Below are 25,505 nucleotides of genomic sequence, written 5' to 3'. Positions count from 1 at the left end.
ACCATCGATTGATATCTCTTGAATACTTTCACCATCAACGCTCAGGGATCTATATTGTCTCCAACCCTCTTTGTATTGTATATTAATGACTCATTGGAAAAAACCAAGAATCCAATATATTGCTTTGCTGACGACAGCACACTTGTCTCGTTGTTTCATTTGAATTCCAGGATATCGGCTGCAGATTCACCGGCAGCAGGAGGTTGCATATCTAAATGAGGATCTGGAAGTGATTTCGAATTGGGGTGAAAGTAATCAGGTTCAATTCAATGCCACAAAACCCAGGTATCGGTTTTCTGCAAAATGACAAATGTCTCCGATCCAGATATTACAATGTCAGGTCAGACAATTCAACTTTCCGCTTCGATAAGTTAGTTGGGGGTTGAAATGGACACCAATATGTCTTGGCACAATCATGTTGCTGGAATTGCAAAAGTCCCAGCAACTTTTGATGCTTCATAAAGCTCAGAGGTCAGACCTTCTTTAGAGTATTGTTCTCATGTATGGATATCTGCCCCTAAGCATATCCTGACGCTGCTAGATTCCACCCAGAAAAGAGCCATTCATCTGATTGGAGTCATGAACATCACTTGCAGCCTTGATATTCTGGAACATCGAAACATCGAAGAAAGGTTGGAGATTTGTCTCTCTTCTATTGATACGTTCACGTGAAGTGTTCAAGTGGCTTGGCACATTTGATTTCACGAAGAGCGGTACATATCAGAAATATGCGACTGATTGTGACTGCTCAGTTTTTTGAGGTTCAACTCAGTACACCTCGAACTTCACTGTTTAACAACTTTTTCATTTGAAAAACTGCGCTCAAGTGAAAAAAACCTGAATCCAAATAAATTTGATTTTCAGCGATTCAAATCCAATGTGAATCACTACTGTCCCACAGGCACCGCTTTTAAAACGCCTTAAATATTTTCCTGTAGTGCTGTTGTTTTGTCCTTGAAAAAAACTGCACCACTTTATTTGACTTGTATCAAGAGAACAGAGCATATGAGATGGCATGTGTTGACCGAATATATTAACAGGTCTATACTATTTGACGTTAGAAATGTTGTAAACAATACAAGTTCAGTACGGAAGTGCTGTATTCAGTTTAATACTTAGTACCCAATACTGAAGTTCATGTCAGTAATTATTTGCGGAACAAATTAGAATGACAACAAGAAGCATGCATAAGCAAACATAAAAAAACCAAATCTATGATAGAATGAAACAGAATAATGAAAGGTATGAATGAATATTGAGTTTCAAGTAATAGTTAATCCACATTTATGTTGGCAACGTTGTTATAAATTGTTTGAAGTATTCATTGAATGAGATAACGCTGAATTTTCTATAACGTTGATTATATTTAAAATTCTGAAAGAAGTAATTGTTGAGAATGTGGTGAGGAATAATCATTTTGAACTCGCATAAACAAAAACGATTTGATTTCATTGTATTGAAACTTCTAATATCGTAGTTCTCTATTTCATGATTAACTGAAAATATAGCTTCCTCTTCTACATAGACTGTTCAATGTCATTTATATAATCATAGAAATGTTGGCGGTGATGGTGATAACACACTATTTTTTATATAGGCTTGAATTGAATCAAGAATTAGGTGCTATATCAGAGAGGTTTCTAGATAGTATGGTTACCAGACAATAAATGTTCTTGTAACTACATTCTTTCCTTAACTGAATTTATGCAATAATAATATCCAAAAAAATATATTAGAAACCATTCTACATAGTCACATCAACTGGAAAACTGATATGGCACATTTTTCCATTATACCACTATGTTCGTTTCATGAGACCAGAAGGGTTCAGTCAAGTTAGAGCCGATACGACTCGTGGAATGAAGGAACTATTTCGGTATCGTCAGGTTTGAAATTTTCTTTAATACTCAGTTGAAATGATTCAAAAATAGGACATGTAGCCTGAGTTTTCAATCATAAAACTCTTTTTTCGCTTGGAAGTAATATCAAAATGATATAATTCCACAGTCTAGGGTATATGCTGGTCATTGGGGATAATTGAATTTACTTCAGTGTCTGTGAGGAAATGCTTCCTATGACTCGAGAATCAGACCTCTGGACGGAAAGTGGTATTTCATGCAATATGCAATCTTCATGATAAGTTTTTCCAAAAATCTTATTGGCCTAACTTTTGTTACATCATTGAACTTTTTTATTTTTCATTCATAAACTATTGTTGTCTTCGATTGAATTTCACAGGAATGATTCACAACCTAAACATCATTTCAAACTCTTTCATCATTTAATATATTTTTTACAAATACAGTGTGTATCTGGATTTATATTGCAAAATTTGTGATGAATTTTAAAGTTTTGAAGTTGATGAGGAGTGAATTTTGAAAAATATTTCGACTTTTGAAATAGTCAGGTATAGTCTATATGAAGTCAATCTGAACAGCTGAATAAAAGACTAATATGAACCGGGTCTGATAAATTCACTATTCGAGACCATATGAAATATCTCACATGAAAATAATGATTAGACTTCGTATTTACACCACGCCGCCCATGCCATACAAAGAAACTGTCGACGTTCGGTAACTATTTAGTTTTCATGTCATTCGAGTTCACTTCCTATAGACTACACAATTCTCAACCTTTTTGTTCATAGCAAATCATGAATATGCGAAATTTTAGAAAGATTCCCCAAATTTCATCAAGTGGACATTTTTCAAGGTTCAACATGAATAATATCATTGTATAGGTGCTTTGAAGAAATAGAATAGTGATAATAATACTAATGGATTCATTGCTCATCAAAAATTATTTGAAAACAAAATTTCACGAAATGAAATTATATATTGTATGTGAAGCAATGACATAATTACTTCTGTTGAATTTCATTTGTGAGTTGATACCATTCATTCTGTTCGACCTAAAAACTATAGTTGAATCTTCTTAAATCTCTTAGAGAACCATATTTTCTCGTTGTGAAAATCTTTTTCCGGTAAAATTTCGCTGTTTTAATTTCACCGGTGAGTCCAACTTGTTCTCTAAAAACAGATCATTTTTACTTAGCTTAGCTCAATTATACAATCCTGAAATGAAATTTAGAAATGTTTAGCTCATCATACCTACTGTAACATTATTACTTGAATACACTGTATATAGTGTTTTTATGGTTTTCAATATATTTTCAGGTTACTGAGACCACTACACCTAACAGTAATCCAAATGTTACCACGACTGAGGCCCCTTACAGAATAACAAGGACAGAACTCAATAAAATATTACGTAGAAATTTGAGAGGATTACAGAGATTGTTTCAAATTGAGTTACAGGATGCCCTCAAGGTGAGAGAACGATGAGCATATGTGTTCGACACTGAATAAATTCATATGGAAAGATTTTCCTTCGAGTGCTTTCCTTTGATGCTTAGGCTTGAGGCAATTTTTGAATATTCATTCTGTTTCGAATGCAATGTAGGACTAAGTGCGTATAACAGTTTGGCTGAAAAGTAGGCTTGCATAAAATTTGCTTTATTATTCACAATAGATACGTTCGAGGGCGATACCATAATTATAGCGGTCATACAATATTTTAATACTAAGGTATCGGAGAAAAAATTTTTTTTTCTCATTGCAGTCAGGTAACAAAAACATAAACATGTTTCCTTAAGTTTAGATCAATAAAACTAATGATTTTCAAAAAAGTAAAAAAGAAAATATTTTTTTAAAAGGTCAAATGGGCATTATTTTCAGCACAGGCGGAAAATAAGTGCCTTATGTAATGCTTACCTACTCTAAACAGTTTGTACAGATGAAGTCTTCTGCATCACCGGAAACCATGCCGGCATATTCTTCGTGCACCCAAACCTGGCATAAAACACAAGAACGTATATCCAATTTTTCACTCTGCTGACAAAGGTAACAAAATCAGGGATCAATTTTTGTTGTGGATTTTTTTTCTTGACAAGAATTTTGGGATGTCTGAAATGAGTCTTTGATGATGTGTTGCGATTTGTAATTAAGAGCCTTTCTTTTAACTTGCGATTTTTCGGGGATTTTCAAAACTCCCTCATAGATTTTTTTTCACAACTTGATAAGGAGAAAAAACGTGTTTTTGGTTGCTTTCGAGTACCAGAAAAAAAACCACTTGTTATGTTCGCTACAATCATGGATTTTTCCCAAACTGGTGTGAAGACGATCGATGCTGATCCCAATATGATAGTAGCTGATCGTCCCGATAATGTTCAAACGATCGGAATACAGCCTTGCCTGAAGGCTGTAGTTCGTTGTGTTACTAGGGAGACAGAGTAACTCCACGTTCATTTCTTCGGCCTTGCTTGCTATCGAAATATCTAAATAGCACTTTGCCCCATCAAATAGAAGAAACACCTTTCTAGCTGGTTTATACTCTCCAAAGAGGTCCAACCGCTCACAGAATATGTTAGAGGTCATGCTGCCTTTAGGACTTATTAAAACTTCTGTTCTGATTGGCATACTATTCAAATACGCAGGCTTTTTACAGGATCCTTTAAACAAAATCATTGGTGGAATTCAGTTTCCCATTGCGTTAACACAGGCTACATTGGTCACATTTTCGCCATGTTCTTGTGAAACTAGATGCACCCTCTCTGATCCTTTTAATGCAAGGGCAGACTGCTGATGATGTTATGTTAGCCTGCAGTCGTTTCCGTCCATGTTGTAAATCCGTTCAGGAGAATATTTTAAATCAAACTTTTATAATGTCGTATCCAAAACTTCAAAATTATGTTTTACTATTGGACGGTATGACTTAGCAGATCTGGCTGGATGCATTGATTGTGCTTTTCTTTTGCTAATATGTGGGTGGCGTTCAAGAAATGAGAACTACCAGTCTTTGCCAATTATATTTTGACTGTTTTTCCGTTGAAACATATCAATTCGATTTGCTTTAATAAACTTGTAAACATTTCTTCTCAGAGCTTTTAGTGTAAGAGTACGGCCGATTTGTGATAGATGAATAATTCTGTGTTCTAGTTCGAATTCTTGGTTTTCTGTTTCTGACGTCCTAGTGTCCTACTTACAACACCACTTTTTGAATGATTCCTTAAAGTACGACGAGGAATACCTGTCTGCTGTTCTACAGCTCTTTGGGAATGTCCTTGTCGTAAAAGCCTAAGTGCATCATCCATCATCTCTCTATCCCAGTTGGCACGTAAAATAATACGACTGAAAATAAGGCCCGGGCCTCATTTTCAGACGTAAGATAAATAAGATAATCTAAAGAATAACTGAAATGCAAAACATATTGTGATATTGAATTGCATGAAATCGAAAGCTTACTGGGGTTACTTTTGTGTAGAATATAAATTATTTTTTTTGTGCACTAGGTTATGTAAAAATTTTAACTTTCCTTGAGCATTTGCTTATGATGAATAATGTAAGATACAAGTTCACACAGGGTTACACAAAAAAACACAACGTAAGTGGTTTAGTTCCAGTAGTTGAACGTGTCCTGATGCAGTTGACCATATACAGAGTGGTCCAACGAAAAGTATGCACCTTGCTTTTCTCCTTTTTTGTAACTTAAAATGCTCGGACAGGTCAATTTTGCTTTTGAGGGGGACACATTTTAGATGTGTTTTTCTACCTGTGCCTTCAACCCCCTAGCGAGGGTGAGTAACAACCCTAAAATTTTAAATGGAAAGTGGCGTCGAGTGATATATCATTTGAAAGGGCAAAAAATTATCTTTCCAATGATACCCAATTTGTTGTATTTCACTCGAACATGTAGGTATTATGAAGAAAAACAACTACAACCCAGTACTTTGAAATATGTAATTGACTTAGTGGAATCCTACTTCAGCAAGTACTGAAAATGTGACTCATTTGCTTTCATACAATAATACAGATTTTGTTCCAATCTATTCCTAACATTCTGTAGCATATCAGGTGTTATACTTCTGCACTCTGCTGTAATTCGTTGGCAAAGATCTTCTATGGACTCGGGCTGCGTAGCAAAACATTTATTTTTCGAATGTTCCCAAAGGAAAAAGTCTAAAGGCGATAAATCAGGTGACCTGGCAGGCCATTCGAAGGGGCCTCTCCTTCCAATCCACCGTCCAGGAAACCGGTCATCTAAAACCTCTCTTACCGGAGCAACACAGTGAGGAGGTGCTCCATCTTGCTGGAAATGAAGCCGATCATCATTATGATTTTGGTCATTTTCAATTATTTCTGTTATGAGAGGATCAATTGTATATTCAAGCATGTTCAGGTAAATTCCCAGGAATAAAAAGTGGCCCTACGATATGACTACCTAATATGCCACACCAGACATTGATTTTTTGAGGGTACTGGGTATGGACCTCTCGGAATGAGTGTGGGTTACTGTCATCTCAGTAACAGCAATTATGCCTATTCACAGCTCCATTCAAAAAAATGTACTCTCATCGGAAAAGCACGTGTTGAATGATAGGCGCGGATCATCAATTAGTAGCTGGCTCAGTTGTTCACAAAATTGCAGCCTTCTATCAAGATCATCTTTATTGAGTTCGTGTATCAATTTAATTTCGTACGGATGAAATTTATAGACTTTTGATATCCGTATTATGGACGAACGGGAGACACCTGAGGCTGCAGCAAGCTGACGGGTACATTGAGTATGATCCAATTCAACATGTCCCAAAACAGCGACTTCCACTGCTTCATTTCTGATCGGTTTCCGTAGCTGGTGTTTTACATTACAGACAGATCCGGTATCGACAAACTTTTGGACTAACTTGGCAACGTACGAATCATTCACATTTTTCCCGGGATGACTGTTATTAAAGAGGCGAGCAGTAAGTCTAGCACAACTATTATGTTGATAATGAAGTTTAACAATTTCAACTCGTTCCGGAATGGAATAAACCATTTTTACAGTAAAGTTGAAATAATTTCAAAAGCAACCGAACTGAATCAATGAACGTTTGCTTAAATTCTTTTTGTTTTTGTACACTTATCTGCTGTTGTTATTTGAACCAAAAAATGCACGAGAGAAATTGAGGAATGTAGTAGTGATAAAAATGCCGTTTTTTCATTAACACCGAGTAAATGTTCTTGCTTTTTTTATAACTATTCAAGTAAATACAACAAATTAGATATCATTGAAGGGAGAATTTTGTGCTCTTTCAAATGATATATCACTCGACCCCACTTTCCATTTAAAATTTTAGGGTTGTTACTCATCCTCGCTAGGGGGTTAAAGGCACATGTAGAAAAATACATCTCAAATGTGTCCCCCTCAAAAGCAAAATTGACCTGTTCGAGCATTTTTGCGTTAAGTTACAAAGAAAAAAAGAAGAAAAGCAGGGTGCATACTTTTAGTTGGATCACTCGATATTAGTCGCGCTACGATGCAATTTTGCATGAATTGGCATATTTAATGTGAACTCATTGATTTGTGACACGGTGCAGTATCTTGATGGAAAAGAATTTTATTTTTATTTTCAAATGGGGCCGATTTTTCGCGATTTTGTCTTTCAAATGCTCCAATAGGCGGTGTTGATGTTTTCTCCCTTTTGGAGGTCGATGAATATTATAGCTTGCGCATACCAAAATACTGATACCATAACCTTGCTAGGGTGTGTTTTGCCAAATGATAATTTCAAAATACTAGCAGTAGAGGGATGCAATGAAACACCACTAAGAAGTTACCCAACGAGTGAGGATCGAATTTGAAACTCCCTGTATATACCTAATAAACCTGCTGAATATGGTTTGAAAATAAAAACTATGGCAGACTCAAAAACACATCACATGGTAAACGCAGAAACATATACAGGTGCAGCAGTTGGTGGAACAAAAAAAATAAAACTGAATTAGGTGGTGCATCCAAATTTGTACTTGGATTACAACCAATAAGTAATAGTGGTGGAAATGTTACAACAGACAATTGATACACCTCTGTTGAACTTGCAAATGAACTATTATTGCAAAAAATTACTCTCGTTGGTACTGTAAACAAGAGAAACACATTTATTCCGAATTATGACTTCAAAGGAAATGAGAAGAGCAGAAATCCGTTTTTGGTTTTCAGTCAGAGTTGACGTTGGTGTCTTACATACCAAAGCAAAACATTGTATGCACAATAATGAAGTAGTTGATGGGAATACTGAGAAACCTGAAATAATTATTTTTCATAACCGCACAAGAGGAGGTGTCATCCAGGCGGATCCGTTGATGGTCTATGACGATATTTTCCATGATTCTTAATGTTACAGCTGTCAATGGTGAAGTTCTATATCAATTTCCTCCAAATGGAAAAGAAATTGAGAGATCTGAATAAATCAAAGAACTTGGGATTTCATTATGTCAACCACAAACTACGTAAAGTGACTTCAAATATTTTTAAAATTGTTATCGAACGCACCATTGAACCCTTAGAAGTTGTTTCGAAGTCCGAATGCAAATGGAGTTCATTATGTCCTGCTAAACAAAACAGAAAAACCAACATCAATTGTGCGGTGTTTAAAAATCCCATATGCCTACAATGTGCAAAAAAAATTGTGTTAATTGTTTGTCAGATAGATTTCTTTCATTTTTTACTTTATTATGTTGAAAAAAACATGTATTTCAATACACTATTTTCATTTTTATATTTTTCTTGGCCCCTTCTTTAATGGTTTTCTAGGACCGTGTTGTACTACTTGAGTAACTTATACCTGTAGGTAGCACCCAACTAGCAATTTTATATTTCATAATGGTTGCGAAAACGTTTCGGGGGAAACAAATTATAAAACTATATTTCTCCCAGAAATGTTTTCAATGTGTTTATAAATCAGTTATAAATAGGAAATTGGCACCGTTTTATAAAACAATATAGTCTTCAATTGATATTTTGTGAAGCCTTTTACAAACACTACAAAACTGTTGTATAAACATTTCGGCAGTCACTATGAAATTTTTCTGATACTGTTCGTAAAGAATCTTATAAAATAATTGAAATACAATTTCATAACAGTTTTTTAGTAATACTAAGTAAGCTTTATATAATATAATGCAGCCTGAAACGATAACAATAAAATAAAAAAGTGTTCAAAATGTTCTCTTAAAGGCGTCAGAAGTAATTTTGTATTGGACACTAGAAAAATATGATAGATATGTCACCAACTAGAAACCAACAAATAAAAAGTTGTGGCCATTTTCATAATTTCACTATGTACTTTTAAAACTGTTGAAGACATTGTTTGTGCTTCAAAGATTGATATTTTAACTGCAAATGGAATTTTATTGACAAATATATAGCCTATTATTATTGAAATTCAAGCGCGCCACTCTTTCACTGGAAGTGTGGAAAAAAATTATTAATTATACTATTATATATACCTATAATAATTATATTATTATATATATTTTATCGACGTATAAATGTTCTAGTCGCAAATTAACTCTGTTCTTAATAATATAATCTCATAATATCTGTGCATTTTTCATCTGTAAATATCACTATATCTGCATTATTTCATATTTTATTTTCAACTAATCCAATGTCAGTATTCCGAATTGCTATAATTTCAAAATAACGTATTTCTATAAAATAAATTGGTATCAATAGCAAGAATTTTGATGTATTTTAGCTTATATGTTACCCCTATGAAACTTAGTTCTAGGAGTGATGGTATTGCCACAGAGTCAGACTACTTTTGAAGCTTCAGATTTCTATAAAAATGAAGATAGTATTTCTCACATATTTATTTGGATAAATATTATTTGTCGCGATGTTTTGGCTAAAAAGCTTCTTCCATCGATTATAAAGGCTGAATTTTGAAGGAGTTTTGAGCTAGTGATTTGAGGGTATATAAACATGGTGCTCCACTCAAATCGACGGATTTCAATCATCAATAACCTTTTTTTGTTTTTAGCAAGAACAAAATTGAAGCACTAGGTTACGTGGGTCTTAAACGAATCACTTTTCTTAAAGTTTCACCAATGACCAATATCACACGACTTTATTAGGTATATAGTTATTAGGACGCTGATCAATTAAAACTGACAAATTATACTTCATTAAACGACCTCTAAAATCAATGTCTGCTGATTTTTCTTGAAAGCTACATTTTATTCTTGGCGACAGCAAATATATATTAGCGAAAGCAATTGATTTTATAACAGTTATTTTATTGTTTTGGGATTGTAGTAAATATAACATACTATAAAATAGTTGGGGAATTATCATCAAAGTGAACAATATGTTAATGAAAACAAAATTGTGTTTTGAATGCATTCCAAAAAAATAATTGAAAGATTGTTCGACTTACCTGTAAGGAGGGACAATCTAAATTATCCGAGCTCATGTTCCGAACATTTTTGCTTACATTGTAGTCATATCGTAGCATGCGATGATTCACAAGTTTAAAGAAATTCCACAAAAACTGAGAAAAATCTTTATCAGCATTTCTCGTATTCGACCTGCTAAGGACTTCATTATATTGTCGCGTGAAAGCGTTCTAAGAGTGAATAGATTGTAATTTGGGCGTGGATCTTAGGGCGGGCAGCAAAAATGTTCGGAATATGAGCTCGGATAATTTAGATTGTCCCTCCTTACAGGTAAGTCGAACAATCTTTCAATTATCCTTCGCTCATATTCCGAACATTTTCGCTTATATTCTAGATGTTTAAAGAAATATGCTATCAAAGACACACAATCTATGAACTCTCATACTTTGCAATAAAAATGAAAACTTGATTATTAATCCAATAACATCATTATTTATTTTCATAGAAAGAATATATTTATGTAACATAACTATAAATGTAAAAAATATTGTATACTTAACAAACGAAAACAAAAAAGAAATACAATCAGATATAACATATAAATATGAACAATAAATTTATTAGGTATATTATTATTTACTATAAGTATAGAAGCAAGAAAAAAAAAAAATATATATATATATATATAGAGAGAGAGAGAGAGAGAGAGAGAGAGATATTATTGAGTGTGTATGATATAAATCACAAGGAGGAAATTCGTGGACATGACACTCAGGAAATATGGAGGCAAACCGCGGACACGTGTTTCTGGCTATTGGCCTCATCAGCGCGGTGCAGCCAATTGCAAAGGTGGACAACAACTGGTTACCAAAAATGAAAAAAAAAACATCACATATGCACGGTGTCACCAACAGGAGCCAACCGCACATTTGTGGTTTCAATGACCTAGCATTCCCAGGCATCATCTAACATCACCACGTAGGCAGCTATAGCTACCTGCGTGACTTCCGGGTCCAGGATATAGATACAGAGATATAGATATAATTGAGTGTGTATGATATAAATCACAAGGAGGAAATTCGTGGACATGACACTCAGGAAATATGGAGGCAAACCGCGGACACGTGTTTCTGGCTATTGGCCTCATCAGCGCGGTGCAGCCAATTGCAAAGGTGGACAACAACTGGTTACCAAAAATGAAAAAAATGAAAAGTATGCACCAATGTTTATTCACATACATTATACCTCAACTATTTAGTACTATTTTTAATAGATAAAATAGTTTTAGCAAATTCAGTTGGATCGTCTGCTAGAGGTTTATTGTAAAATCTATTGAATATTTCTGAATTTTTTAGTCCAACCAGCGGTTTTACGAATTACATCTACACTGAGGCCAGCTAGAGCCGCTGCAGATGTTGCGGCATGTCGAGTACTATAGCCCTTAAAAATATTACAGTCAATGCCACTTAAGCTTAATACATTTTTTATCCATCGGCTCAATGTCTGTGTCGAAGCTGTCCTAAATGGTTTCTTAGTAGTAATAATCAGTCGTTCTTCATTTTTAGGCCTTAACAATAGATAATGAGATATCAGAGATGCAACACAAAGTGGTGGTTTCTCTCTAAAAAAATGGAAATCTAAGAATCAGTTGATTTTTATCTCTGTCTGATGTCTTGATTCTATCTGAAATTTCAATTTCTAAAACTTAATTTTCAATAATGATATTTTCAATCTTAATTAACGAAATTGTTTGTATCCTATGAGCCGATGTTGAGGCCAGTAAAGCTACTAGTTTATGAACAAGCTTTTCTAAGGAAATATTTGGGCATAGGAGGTGTCATATTATAAATGCCCTTCAGAAACCGTTTGAAAATATAATCTTCATTACTCGAAAATCTTATTACTAGTGACAAGGCTGATTTATGCATATTTATTGAGCTGTAAGAAAGGCCTTTATCTACTAAACTTTTCAAAAAATTAATTGAGATCTTCAAATCGTAATTGAACGGAATGAAATTTTATGCACTGCAATAGCTCCACCACTTCTTTAAAACCGAATCATACTGCTTTAGAGTTTTTTCACAAATAGAAGAGAGAAGTATGGGAATTCCAGCTTCCGGAATATTTCTTCTTAGAAATGCTAGCCTGACAAAATCCCTACAGCCAGGGTAAGGTGTTTCTAGTTCGGATGTGGTAAGCTGGAAGGAGATGAAATTAAGTGTTTACCTGGCCCTAAAATAATTTCGGATTCTATTAGCATTTTTCAGAATTCAGGGTACCATGGTTGATTCGACCATTTGGGTACAACAACAATTCCTTTCGCTTTATCACAAATAATTTTATCTAGTACTCTAGATACCATGGAAAATGGTGGAAAAGCGTAAAACTTAAAATTGGACCATGTTAACGTAAATGCATTAACAGTTTCCGATCCCGGATCGAGTTTCCAAGAAACATATCGTTTGCATTTTGTATTTTGTTCGGAAGCAAAAAGGTCTTTTTCTGGGTGACTAAATAGCGCAAAAATATTTCACTTAATGAAAACTCAGTATCTATCCTCAATGAGCGTGATTCTAAGTCAGCAATTATATTTTCCTTTGAACTTATATATGACGCAAAAATATTCAATATTACGCTCCTCACACCATTGCCAAATATCCTTGCATATATTATTAAAATGTTCATACCGAACGCTGCCCATTCTATTTATATAGGATATGGCAGTAGTGTTATCAATTCTGAGTAAAATACTGGAATCCTTTAGATCTTTTGCAAATGATTTCAGTCCGCAAAAAGCGGCAACTATAGTCTATTTCAAAAGAGTGTAGAGTAATAAAATCTCATTAAGTATTCAAAAGCGCTACAGGGTGATCCGTCAATAAATTCTGTCACTTCCCTAGTCCGCATTGCAAAATTATGTCGTTTCATAAAGAGCAGGTAGGTATCACCCTGTTTTAAGGGATTTGTCCATTGTTATCGACGGATAAATACTGAGCCAGAGGCGCGCTAGTGGGATAATTGCCAAAAGAATATGCATTCATAAAAATTATATTAAAGGAAATAAAAATTTAATACAGCAGAACAGTGTTATTAAAAAAATATAAAATGTAACAATAAAATATATACGAACCGAAATCGGGAAATACTCACAAACACACACGAACGAACTTTACGTATTGAAACACTTGTGGGGACTTTAAATCAATTTATTCACAAAAACGACAAGAACTTTACTGGATACGTTATTACAATTTGACACTTGAACAATACTAAAACTGTGAACTTCCCTTAACGTTTAACAACACTCTATTTATACCCTAATTGAATGTTCTAGAGATTACTAGGTACAATTTTCGAGAACCTTCCGAGAAAATAATTATTCAGACTACCCTTAATTCTAAACCCTAACCTAAGCAAAAGTGTCACTGTCACTGATACACTGGTCTCTGTCCAGATTGCTTATCCCGCTACAGTATATTTACAATTCAATTAAATTATTCTACATCAGTATAGTCTTCATCCGAAGAACTGTCATCATCCCCTGGTGTTATAATTATAGGGTCAACCACCTGATCGACCAAGTTGTCCAGTTCCCACATTTTATCTTCCTCTTTTAAAACACGCTGGATTGCTTTTTGCCAGTTTTCTGATGTGATTTCCATAATGGCTTGATCAAACAATACCTTGACATCTTTCATTTTAAATGTGGTATTGTGCCTTGCAACATATCCTTTAACTTGTGCCCATATAAGTTCTATAGGATTTAATTCGCAATGATATGGCGGTAGGCGCAGCACAGTTACTTTATACTTTTCTGCTACATCTTCTACGGCATATTTCATGAAGCGAGATTTATGTTGTTTTACTATGGCTAGTAGTTCCTTCTTTACTGAATTCGTCTCAAACTGAATACCTTTTTTTGACAGCCAGTTAATAATTTCTTGCTTTCTCCAAGCTGAAGTTGGTACCTTCTCTAAGCGCCTTGAATGGTAGCTTGCATTATCCATAACCACGACCGAATCAGCTGAAAGAAATTTTAACATTTTCCCGAAGTAGTCTTCGAAGACATCCGAATTCATGTCCTCATGATAATCTCCCGTCCGGCACGACTCAAAGCTTAACAAACCTTCTTTTAAAAATCCGTCTTCGCTTCCAATGTGAGCAATTATAAGCCTCTTCCCTTTTCCCGAAGGCACTTTAATACCCGTCGAAAGGCCTTCTATGAAAGCTTGGCGAGAACTTGTTATATTTTTATCTTGCCACATTTTTTTGACTATATAACCTTCGTTTATCCACGTCTCATCAAGATAAAAAATTTTCTTCTGCTCTCTGCGGTACTGCTTTATAGTTGTCAAATATTTTCGTCTCCAGCAAACAATTTCATCACTTTCCAGTAATAGTGCCTTTCGATTATGCTTTTCCCAGGCAAAATTCATACCTTTTAAAGTTTTCCATAAAAGTTTTCTGGATATCAAAGGAATATCGTTATCTTGGCTTATCTCGATAAATATTTTTTCAAGAGTGGGTATTTCCTTTTTAAAATAAAATGAATGAACTTTTCTTCGAATGTCACATTTGGTGTCTTCATCTAAGATTTTTATTGGTCTTCCTGATTTTCTCTTGCATGGACTTACCTGGCCTGATATCTTTCTTTCTCGCAATAATTTAAAAATCGTGGACTGTCCAATTCCAGTCATTCGGGCACATCGCTCAACACTTTCTTGCACAGACAAACTAGGGTGATCGTGTTTTATGCAATCATATACATTTAAAATTATAACTTTTTCGCAAACAGATAGCGGAGAATTTTTTACACTTCTTTTCTTTGGAGTAAATGTCACTATTTTTCTTTCACTATTTCTATATCACAATATCACTGTACGTTTAATTGGTGTAGTAACAATTACTATTATAACTCGAATGTTTAAGACACCATTACAATATATTTAAACCCTTTTTCTTAATTACCTGGGTTTAATAGGTATTGCATGATTGGTGGGCAGGGTCAAAAAGGGATTATTATAATGACATGGCACCTCGGAACTAAGTGTTAACCCTTTTTTGAGAAATCATGCTCAAGTATATGAACCCAAATTGCATATTAAATAAGTTTACAAGAACCACTAAAATTAATCTTAATCTTTTTTTAAGAAATTTTACTTACCTAAATACATGTAGGTACTTAGTTTTAGACCAAATTACTTCCCAAAAATGGCCTTTTATTATTATCTATGTCTGTAATTTTTAATTTACTTTAATTATTAAGTTTAATAATCCTAAGATTTGCCTACGCCCATGGACGACAACGAAATTCAGGCAAATTTTATGACACTTCATGATTTATTACTCTACACTCTTTTGAAATAGACTATAACTCCAAATAATTTATGTGAAAATCTTTTTGATTAAGGAAATTCTAAAAACCGTGAGTCTTTTCTGATCCACAACACACCCCCCAACCCTTAAGCGACGCGTCAGTAAATATTTTTTTTATAAAAGGAGCTTTTTTTATTTGCTGTTTTCTTGTTTCTAAATTCTTCAACCACCATAAAAAGTAATTTTTCAAGTACTCTGGAATTACCATTTTTTTATTATAATTATTATCTTCTTTCAATAATGCTAACCATTTTTCTCGTTCAAAAAGCTTGATATACATCCAGCCATATTTGACAGCAGGATAGACCGCGAGTAATTGGCCAATTAAAGCTGCAAAATCTTCAATTCTGCTTTTTTTTTCCAACATGAATTTATTAACTTGCCTCAAAATTTTATGTTTTTTTTCTCTGGTGTTGCTGAAAAAATAAATTTCTTTGAATTGAAAGCGAAGCCTAAAAATGTTATTTCGTGTGATGGATTAATTATACTTTGTTCCGATTCATTATAAATCCCAACGAAGTAAATAGTTGTATCGTGAGTTTTATATTTTCTTTGCATAATTTATACGATGATTCTAAAAGTAACATATCATGTAAATAAACTTTCGAAACAAATCCTCTAGATCTCAAATAATGTAATAATGGTTTTAATATTTTTGTAAATACAAAAGGAGCTATATTTAAACCAAAAGGCAAAACTTTAAATGGATATATTTTTTTATTAAATTCAAATCTTAAAAATTTCCTGCAACTCTTATCTATAGGAATTGCAAAATACGCATCCTTCAAATCAAGTTTTGCCATAAAATCACCCTTTGAGATCAATTTCAAAACGGATCTATAGTCCTCTAATTTAAAGTGAGGGGCATTAATGTATTCGTTAAGTTTCTTTAAGATTCAAAACGAATCTGATGCCCCCATCTGAGTTCTGACTCCTTTTATTCCTAATTCATTTATCACGTGATTATATGCAATGCAAATGCATATAATCACGCAAAAATGCAAATTTTTGGCGTTCTGTGTTGAACCGGTACTTTCAGAAAGGGAATTTTAAATCCTGTAACCCAACTCAGAATAATTGTATTGTTGGTAATTTTGGCCCATTGGTTGAAATATCTAGACAATCTACCGGCGGTTTCAGTACATACCCCTACAGTTAGTTCTTTTTCGTTGTTCAGGGTGTTTGTTTTTTGAATGTCTTGTCGTTCCTCTCTGTTCTCTGCTTGAACTTGGGTTTGTTGAATTGACCTTGGTAGTTTAAATGATCCTTTTGAAGATATGTATGTTTAGGTTTTGTAATGCCTCCAACCTTTGAAGATGCACTAGAAGCTTCTCGGAACTCTTTTACCTTTTCTAATAAATTTTCACCATATAAATATTTGTCAATTTTCTGATTCTCTGATTCTCCAAACACTTTTTGTATTGAGGGTTGAAAAATGAACTCAATAAAAATCTTCTATGAAGTGATATCTGGTAAAAAACATCTGTAAATATTTTTGTTGAATCAGCTATTTTCTGTAGGAGTTGATTATTATCGTTTGCAGAGTTTTTGTTTGAAACCAGTATGCTAATAGGATCATATAACGCCACAAGGCCAGCGGCTATTTGAGTTTGAATTTTTGATAAATATTTATTTTCACGTACTGTATTTTCTTTTAAACCTTTTGCAATCTCTTCATTTAAGATAGGGGCTAATAGTGCGTCACAATTTTGAGCGGCAAGATATTGTTCGATTAATTTTTGTTTTTTACGGGGTCAGCCGGCGCTTGTTCGGGTTCATTGATTACTAAACTAATAGGATCACTTGAATCTACATGAACATCCGCAGTGGTCACAGCCAAACCCCTTTGTTGGGCTTCCACATCTACAAAGATGGGATATTATAAGTTTTGATATTCAAAGATAAATACATATGTACACATATATACATATACATAATAACTAATAAATTTGATCAGGCATCAATGAAATCTCTGAGATTCAAACAAAGAATCATTAAGATTCGGGTGGCCATTTCAAAAATGCCTTGAGCCAAACTTATTATTTCACAAGGAAATTTAGCTATTAATAAATTCATTCAATTACTAGAATTCCAAAAATCCAATTTCCAAGAATCCCTTTCATTAAATGTAATTAAATCACAAGGATTTTTCGGCCATACATGCCAATAAACCTCAATTACCTCAATGGTTTAGTTCTTACCTGAGTTATCAAAGACAGTATTCAGCATATTATCACCTGACAATTTAGAATCGGAGGAGAAAGTCATAACTTCATTACGAAATTCTTCCATTTTCCTTTTTAATTTATTGTATTTTTGCCGTTTCTTCTCTCTCTCCACAATTTCAGAATCACTATGAGCACGCTTAGGCATTTTTACGAACAACACACAACTGCCAAATCCACTTTTTTTCGAAAAACGACGTTAAATAGTTATATTTAATGTGAACTCAATCGCACAAGACAATATAATGGAGTCCTTAGCAGGTCGAATACGAGAAATGCTGATGAAGGTTTTTTTCAGTTTTTGTGGTATTTCTTTAAACTTGTGAATCATCGCATGATACGATATGACTACAATGTAAGCAAAAATGTTTGGAATATGAGCAAAGGATGATTTCATTGAAGCTACAGAAAGCAGTTGTAAAATAATATTGAAATACTTTTATAAATTGTTTCGAAACAGTTTTTAAAACTGCTACAAAACAATTTACTCTTGAAGGAAAATATGTTTTATAAGTTAATTGTAAAAACATTTCTGTGATAATTTCGTGACTATTTTATAAGGGATTTTCAACACTTTTATTGCTTATGTTCGCGGCTTGTCTAATATAATCAATAAGCATTTTGGAAGTAATTATAAATTACCAACAAAATGAAACTGTTGCAGCACCATGAAATTATAAAATAATTTTGCTGGTTGAGTAGTAACGGGTTAACCATCTAAATTTCTTTCGATCCATTTTCTTCAAACAACAAAATTTGCTTCATTAAAAATATTTTTTCACCACAAACTAATAGTACGACAGCTGTAAAATTTGTACACGTGTCTTTTGAAGATAAGGTTCAACTAAAAATCATATGAATTTGATGCTAGTAGCGCCATCTGAGTATAAGCCTACGAACTTTTCAGTACACCATGTTGATAAATAGAATTAAGTTAGATAATCAGATGATATATTATGAGATCAGTGGTGTTTCTGACTTTCGTCATTCTCATGAAGAAAGTAACTAGGAGGTAACAAAATATACTAATCCAAACTTATTTTTCAGCAATCAGATCAGAACTACATCGAATTCAGGAAGAATGCATCCAGAGAGATATCCAAATTCTTGTAGTTGATAATAGAATCCAACCGCCAGCAAAGAATGGCTGTGATAATTAAGATTTGCTCAAGTTCAATATTTATTCTTGATATTTATTTCGAGAGATGCCACCATTTTTTTGAAAACAGTGTTCATGAATTTATGAATATATTCATGATTTCATAAATCTAATGGAGGTTTTTCGTGAATATGTCGCAAAGTTTTTATCAATCAAATAAATGATAACAAATAGATTAGTATAGGTTACTGATAATTTAATCTAATAGGGTTCCTATGGTTATATTACATTACAAAATGTAATTCTGTTAAATTTTCTTCATTAATAATTGATAAATATATTCGTTTGAATGTTGTTGATAATTTCTCTTGTTAATGTTACACGTTTCAACTTCCATTGTCAAAAGGTCAAACACACTGGAAATTTTTGAACAGAATATCACAAATAACTGAATCGAAAGTCGACAAACATAACGAAGAATAAGCATGAACGAATGTCACTTGGTTGAAATTTATTTAGAATTTGGAAATATACTATGTGAGTATTTATTTCAATACTTCATTCGTTTGTTTGCTTTCACACATAACTCTACAGGTAGATTTCAAATGAGGGTAATGGATATCCATATTTATGAAAATTGGTTGAAATGTAGAAACATCATGTAGTAACATTGCTATATTCTAAACCTTAACAGATACGAATACAATATAATGAAAAAAAAAGTGTATGGAAAATCAAAGCTACATGGCAATCTTCATAAATTTTTTATTTTTATTTATTGATTATCCGTCTGACATATAAGTATGTATAGGATTTGTCCAGCAATGAAGAACACATGAAAACGCAGTGTTCGTATCAATATAAAAACACTCATTATATACATACATAATATAAAACACATCACAAAAAAAAACTATTTCATGATGTAAAAAATTCGTCTAGGTTATGAAAACAACTATGCTGGAACTTAAGACCTTTTTGTTGAATACACATAAGTTGTCCGTCCAAACAATTTATGTGGCAATTTTCTAGCATAATAGATTCAATACGAATACATGCATTTCTTATGTTTTGTTTGAGATGGTCGATATCTGTACTTGGTGTTGGAAACACTTTATCCTTCATGTATCTGTTAATTGGTCCATTGTCTCCAATCCATTTTCTTGGGAATATCACATCTAAATGTCCCCTTACTATTGCTGAATCATTGGGAGGAGCGAATATTCAGTGGCAATTCATCTAAGTAGCGATTGAATTCATTGAATAGAAAATGAAGATACATTTCACTATTCAAATGATCATCGTGGAAGGAACGTTAGGAATCGACCACGATTCCTAACCAAACATTTATTCCGAACCTTTCTTGGAAATTGGTTTCCCTATGTAAATGTGCATTTATATTATCCCACCTATAATGGATATTTTCGTTAAACCAACCAATTTTGGGGAAATTTGATTCATCCGTCATATTGTTTTTTTACAAATATTTCCAACTTCCCTATTTGTACATCCTAACCACTTCGCATATCGTATCCTTTATTTATATTTGTTCTTTTCCGAAAATAGTTCTGGTGGATTTTACAGAAATCCCCATATCGTGGGCAATTTCTCGTAGAGAATAATCTTGATCAGCATAATTTTTTAACTGGTCAATCCTCAACAAAAACAAATGTTTCTACTGTGTAAATTTTTATGTGATAATATTTGCTTACCCACAACATTTATTTGTTTCCTAACACTTCCAGTAACCACACATTTTCTTATTTTCTTTCTGTCAAATGCAAGTTATGTATATAAAACCCTCATTTATGCTTATTTATCAAATGCTGACTAAGTTACAATAAACTTATAAAAGCTACCTATCTTGAAGGAAGAGTCAGTTCTGTTAGTACGATTGTTAGAGTAACTTCTGTACATTAAAGTCTGTAAATCGGAATAAAGTCTTTTTAAAAAGTGATTCCCGTAACCCGAAACTATAATTGGCGCAGTCGATTGTAGGATAGGGGAAGAAAATCGATCCTGAATTTTCTTCAGTACCAAGTGTTTGTCCACTACAAGAAATCAGCTTCGTCCACCAACCACTCACCAAAGAGACCGGATCGTCAGACTCAGCTACTACAGTCCTCCAAGAAAGAATACTAACACACCATCGAGGTAAGTCGAGTTTCCCTACCTGATTCCAAAATTTCCTTAAAATCTTTGTCGTAGATATTTGTGGAAGTTTCGGAAAAGTGATTATCATAATCAAAAACGAAAACAGACATCATTTTCTCTTATAGCAATTGAAATTGGTGACAGGACTAAAGAAGTCACGTAGATTAAGAAAGAAAATTTAAATACTGATTCAAATTGAAACAATTAAGTGAAAAACGCCGAATCAACATTTCATACATTTGAATCGTTTTTCTCTTTCCTCACTCACTGCAAACAATAAATGCATAGTGTTCATTAATTAGTAAAACAAAGAAGCTAAAGAATAACTTGCTACTCATATCATATGATTATTAGACAGAAAATATAAAGAGAGTATCAATTTCACAGACACACAACGACTCTTCAGAAATATTCTTGTGATGAACTTCGCAATATTATTACCGTGATTCTTCTCTGAATAAATGAAGAAAGCATGAAGAAAGCAAACTTTCATCTTTTCTTTCATCTTTTCCGATAAGATGCTCTCTTAACATCGATATGAAAGGAAGAAAAATTGAATCGAGAATCCTAACTGATATTTTCAGCTCCTTCGGAATGTCATCTATGATTAATAATTACACTAGAATTTTTACTATCAATAACAAAACTAGTTTTTCATGTATTGATGTTGTTGTTACTAGTCACCCTGAACTAACCAAAGTAATTAACTTTGATCCAGGTCTATCTGACCATCACGCTCAAATAACTGATATTACTCTTCATATTGATATTGAGAATAAAATTGAAATAGAAAACCCGTACTATACCTACCGTAGCTTCGATGACGCCTCTGTAAATGAATTCTGTTTTCACCTTGAGAAGACAATGCGCAATATGCCATCCACTAACATGAGCAATGTAGATGAGACCTACGAACTCCCAATTGCTCTCCTGAGCATATTTTCCAAAATCATTGAAAAAATCATTTGCAAAAGAATTACAGATTTCTTCACAAAGCATAAAATACTTACTGATTGCCAGCATGGTTTCCGCCCTGACCTATCTACCGAAACAGCCATAACAGAACTTGTCCAACACATTAATGATCTTATGGACAAAAATGAGTATGTAATTGACATATCGTTTGACCTAACGCGGGCATTCGACACGGTTAATCGTAATTTCGTCTCCGAAAAAATCAACAACCTAGGTCTACGTGGCCCAGTGAACGACTACTGGATAACGTCCTTTCTTGAAGATCGGAAGATCATCGTGAGAATCGGTGAAACCAAATCGAAGGAATACGATTTACATCTTGGAACACCGCAGGGAAGTGTCATGAGTCCCTTGATCTTCCTTACCTATGTCAATGACTTGCCTCATAATATAAAGGACGGTAAAGTTTTCATGTATGCTGATGACACCTCTATTGTGGTGTCTGACACTGATCGCCAAAGACTACAGCAGAAAAATGACTCAGTTTTGAAAGATTTTGCGGATTACTGTATGCAGAATACACTAATAATGAATCAAAGTAAGACAGTAATAATTGAGTTTCACACAAAACATGGAATACCTTCTAATTTCACCTTCGAAGTCAATAATAATATTGTTGAAACCTCCACTTCATCTAAATTCTTAGGAACGCTTATAGATTGTAACCTAACATGGGAAGATCAAACACAAATATTATGTAAAAAAATCAACAAAAGCTTTTATATTTTGGCAACACTAAGAAATATTTTGAACACAGATTCATTATTACAGGTTTACTATGCATTTGTGTATTCCGTAATTTCCTACAATATTATAGTATGGGGTCAGGCATCAGACATAACAAGAATTTTTGTTGCTCAGAAAAGAATTATAAGGCTTATCTTTAACATTAGTAGCCGCCAATCATACAGACAGGTTTTCAAAACTAAACGGATCCTCACGGTTACATCAATTTATTTAATGAAACTATTATCATATATTTTCAATAACAAACATTCATTTCCCATTAATAGTGATTCACATTCTTACAATACCAGAAATAAAAATGATATCAAATTGAACAAGCCCAAACACTCCTATTACAAAAAATCTCCCATCAATGCAGGCTGCCGTTTTTTTTAACTGTCCTAAGAAAGAAATAAAATACGCGGGATCCCTGGCGGTTTTTAAGTATAGACTTAGGGAACTCCTTATCAGAACTCCTTATACTGTTGAGGAATTTGAATTATACTTTTCAATTTTGAGATGATATCGAAGTGTATTTTACATGGTCTATGTTAGTCATCATTGTGCTCGTTTCGTCCTGTTTGTCAATTAAAACTTAATGACACTGTTTTTGACTTATCCTATCTATTGTTAACAATAGTTGAAAGGATTAATAAATATTTTATTTATTCATTTATTTAATAACACATGACCAAACCTGAAATTGAAGATTTAGTACAGTCGCTTGTCTCTCTATCCATTTCAAATATGTCCACCGAAATTAATTATACTTTATTTAAAATTTATTCTGACACCATACCTTTGTATGATGGATCTCCAGACACCCTCGAAATTTTTATAAATGCAATTGACAAATTTTATAATGAATATTGTAGCGCTGACGATACACTAAATCAGTGTATCTTGAGTATTATTATTGGTAAACTGAGAGATAGAGCACAATTATTGATTGGTGCAAGAACGGAATTGAACACATAGATTTTAATTAGAAATGAATTAAGAAATACATTTGGTGATAGACAAAATTTAGATAACCTTGAACAACAACTTTTTACACTCGTCCCTGATAGAAACGAACATCCCTTCATTTTGCAAAAAGAATACAAGTACTGAGAAGTGAATTAATCTTTAAAATTAATTCTCTTGCCGCTATAGACCCACAGACTGAAGCGATATATATTCGTCAATATCAATCACAGTCTTTGAAAGTATTTATGAGAAATTCAACTATTAGATTACAAAATAAAGTTATTGTTCGAAAACCAGATAGCCTTGAAGAAGCAATGAAAATAGTTTTGGAAGATGAAAATTTTAGACAAACACAAAATATGGTTTTTCAGAATCGCCCAAGCACTAACGTTCAAAAACAACATTCACCAAAACAAATAAAACCAAATTATAGTAATTTCCCTGTACAAAATTATTCACACTTACCAAACTTTCAACAAACTATAGTCCGTTCATAATTTGTTGATAGCTCACTGCAAGTTTGACCCTAATTAGAGAACTGAAATACAGAGAGAACAGCTAATATGATATAATAACAAAAACCAAACTAAAACTGGCAGTTTAAGATGTTTTCGACTAACCCACCTTGTATCTGAAGAAATACAATACAGCTATAAAACTTTTAATCCGATTATGTAGGTATTTTGAGTGGAAATGAGTGACCAGTGTCGTAGAGTATATGATTAAAACATTAGTTACTTTAAATAAATAAATATATTAATATTCTTAAACTGTAGGTACTGTAAACTGTATTTTCATTTTAAAAAATTTTCTTTATTTTATTCAAAAATAATAAGTTACTTGCAATTTGTAAAAGATACATTTATTTAATTAATACCTATTTTTAAATGATATAAACTACGATTACTTACAAAACTATTCAAATTCAAAATAAATAGGATCATCTTTGGAATCCGAGTCGTCTTGCAGGTTAATAATTAGCGGTTGTGTATCTACAGTCGCATCAATTATATTGTGAAGATCCCACATTTTTTGTTCTTCTTCTATTGCATGTCTTACTGCATCTCGCCAATTTTGTTCTGTAATATGTTGTAAAGACTCATATAACAATTCACGTACAGCTTGTATTTTTTCTAGCCACATAGCTTTTCATTTGTGCCCAAATGAGTTCAATTGGATTTAATTCGCAGTGGTAGGGTGGAAGTCTAAGGACTGTGATGTTTCGTCTTTCCGCCATTTTGTCAACTACGTATTTCTTGAACTTAGATTTGTGTTGCCGGGCAATTTTTAAAAGTTCTGCTTTAACCATTCCATCTTCGTAAGGCAGGGACTTATTCCGCAGCCAGTCAATGATATCCTGTTTCTTCCACGCAGTCGTTGGAAGTCTTTCAACTAGTCGTGAATGATAAGGTGCATTATCTAATACTATAATTGAGTTTGGTGGTATATGTTCAATTATCTGCTCAAAATACTCTTCGAAAACATCAGCTGTCATCTCCTCGTGATAGTCTTTTGTGCTTTTGGATTCAAATTCCAACAAACCATGCTTAGCAAATCCTTTTTCACTGCCAATGTGAGAAACTATTAATCTACTGCCTTTACCAGAGGGTGGGGAAATACCAGTAGACCAACCTTCCATAAAGGCTTGCCTGGAGCTTGATATATTTTTATCTGTCCAAATTTTTGTGAGAGTATGACCTGCGTTTACCCACGTTTCGTCCTGATAGTAAATTGGCCTTCCTTCAGCCCGAAATTTTC

General features: G+C 33.4%; 3 protein-coding genes across 5 annotated transcripts in view; 1 reads left to right on the top strand and 2 right to left on the bottom strand.

The window, feature by feature from the left end:
* LOC111506164 (uncharacterized) overlaps positions 1-19,277 on the top strand; it is a 67,750-nt gene extending 48,473 nt beyond the window's left edge. For all 3 annotated transcript variants that reach the window (XM_074185233.1, XM_074185232.1, XM_074185234.1), the window contains exons 5-6: positions 3,180-3,332; positions 18,872-19,277. In XM_074185233.1, coding sequence (XP_074041334.1) covers positions 3,180-3,332; positions 18,872-18,937 — 219 coding nt within the window. In that variant the 3' untranslated portion in view covers positions 18,938-19,277. The remainder of the gene's footprint in view (positions 1-3,179; positions 3,333-18,871) is intronic.
* The window catches only part of LOC111507510 (uncharacterized), a 484,193-nt gene that overhangs the window by 307,721 nt on the left and 150,967 nt on the right, over positions 1-25,505 (bottom strand). The window lies entirely within an intron of this gene.
* LOC141486775 (uncharacterized) lies at positions 17,292-18,159 on the bottom strand. The gene is made up of 2 exons (XM_074185311.1): positions 17,801-18,159; positions 17,292-17,462 (listed from the first exon to the last, which is right to left on the bottom strand). The coding sequence occupies exons 1-2, from the start codon at positions 17,970-17,972 to the stop codon at positions 17,332-17,334; spliced, it is 303 nt and encodes a 100-aa protein (XP_074041412.1). The 5' UTR covers positions 17,973-18,159; the 3' UTR covers positions 17,292-17,331.

The sequence above is a fragment of the Leptinotarsa decemlineata genome, unplaced genomic scaffold (genome assembly GCF_025532065.1).
Source record: "Leptinotarsa decemlineata unplaced genomic scaffold, Ldec_3_MD MMD2_tig00026369_RagTag_RagTag, whole genome shotgun sequence".
NCBI lineage: Eukaryota > Metazoa > Arthropoda > Insecta > Coleoptera > Chrysomelidae > Leptinotarsa > Leptinotarsa decemlineata.
This window is presented reverse-complemented; position numbering and strand designations above follow the sequence as displayed.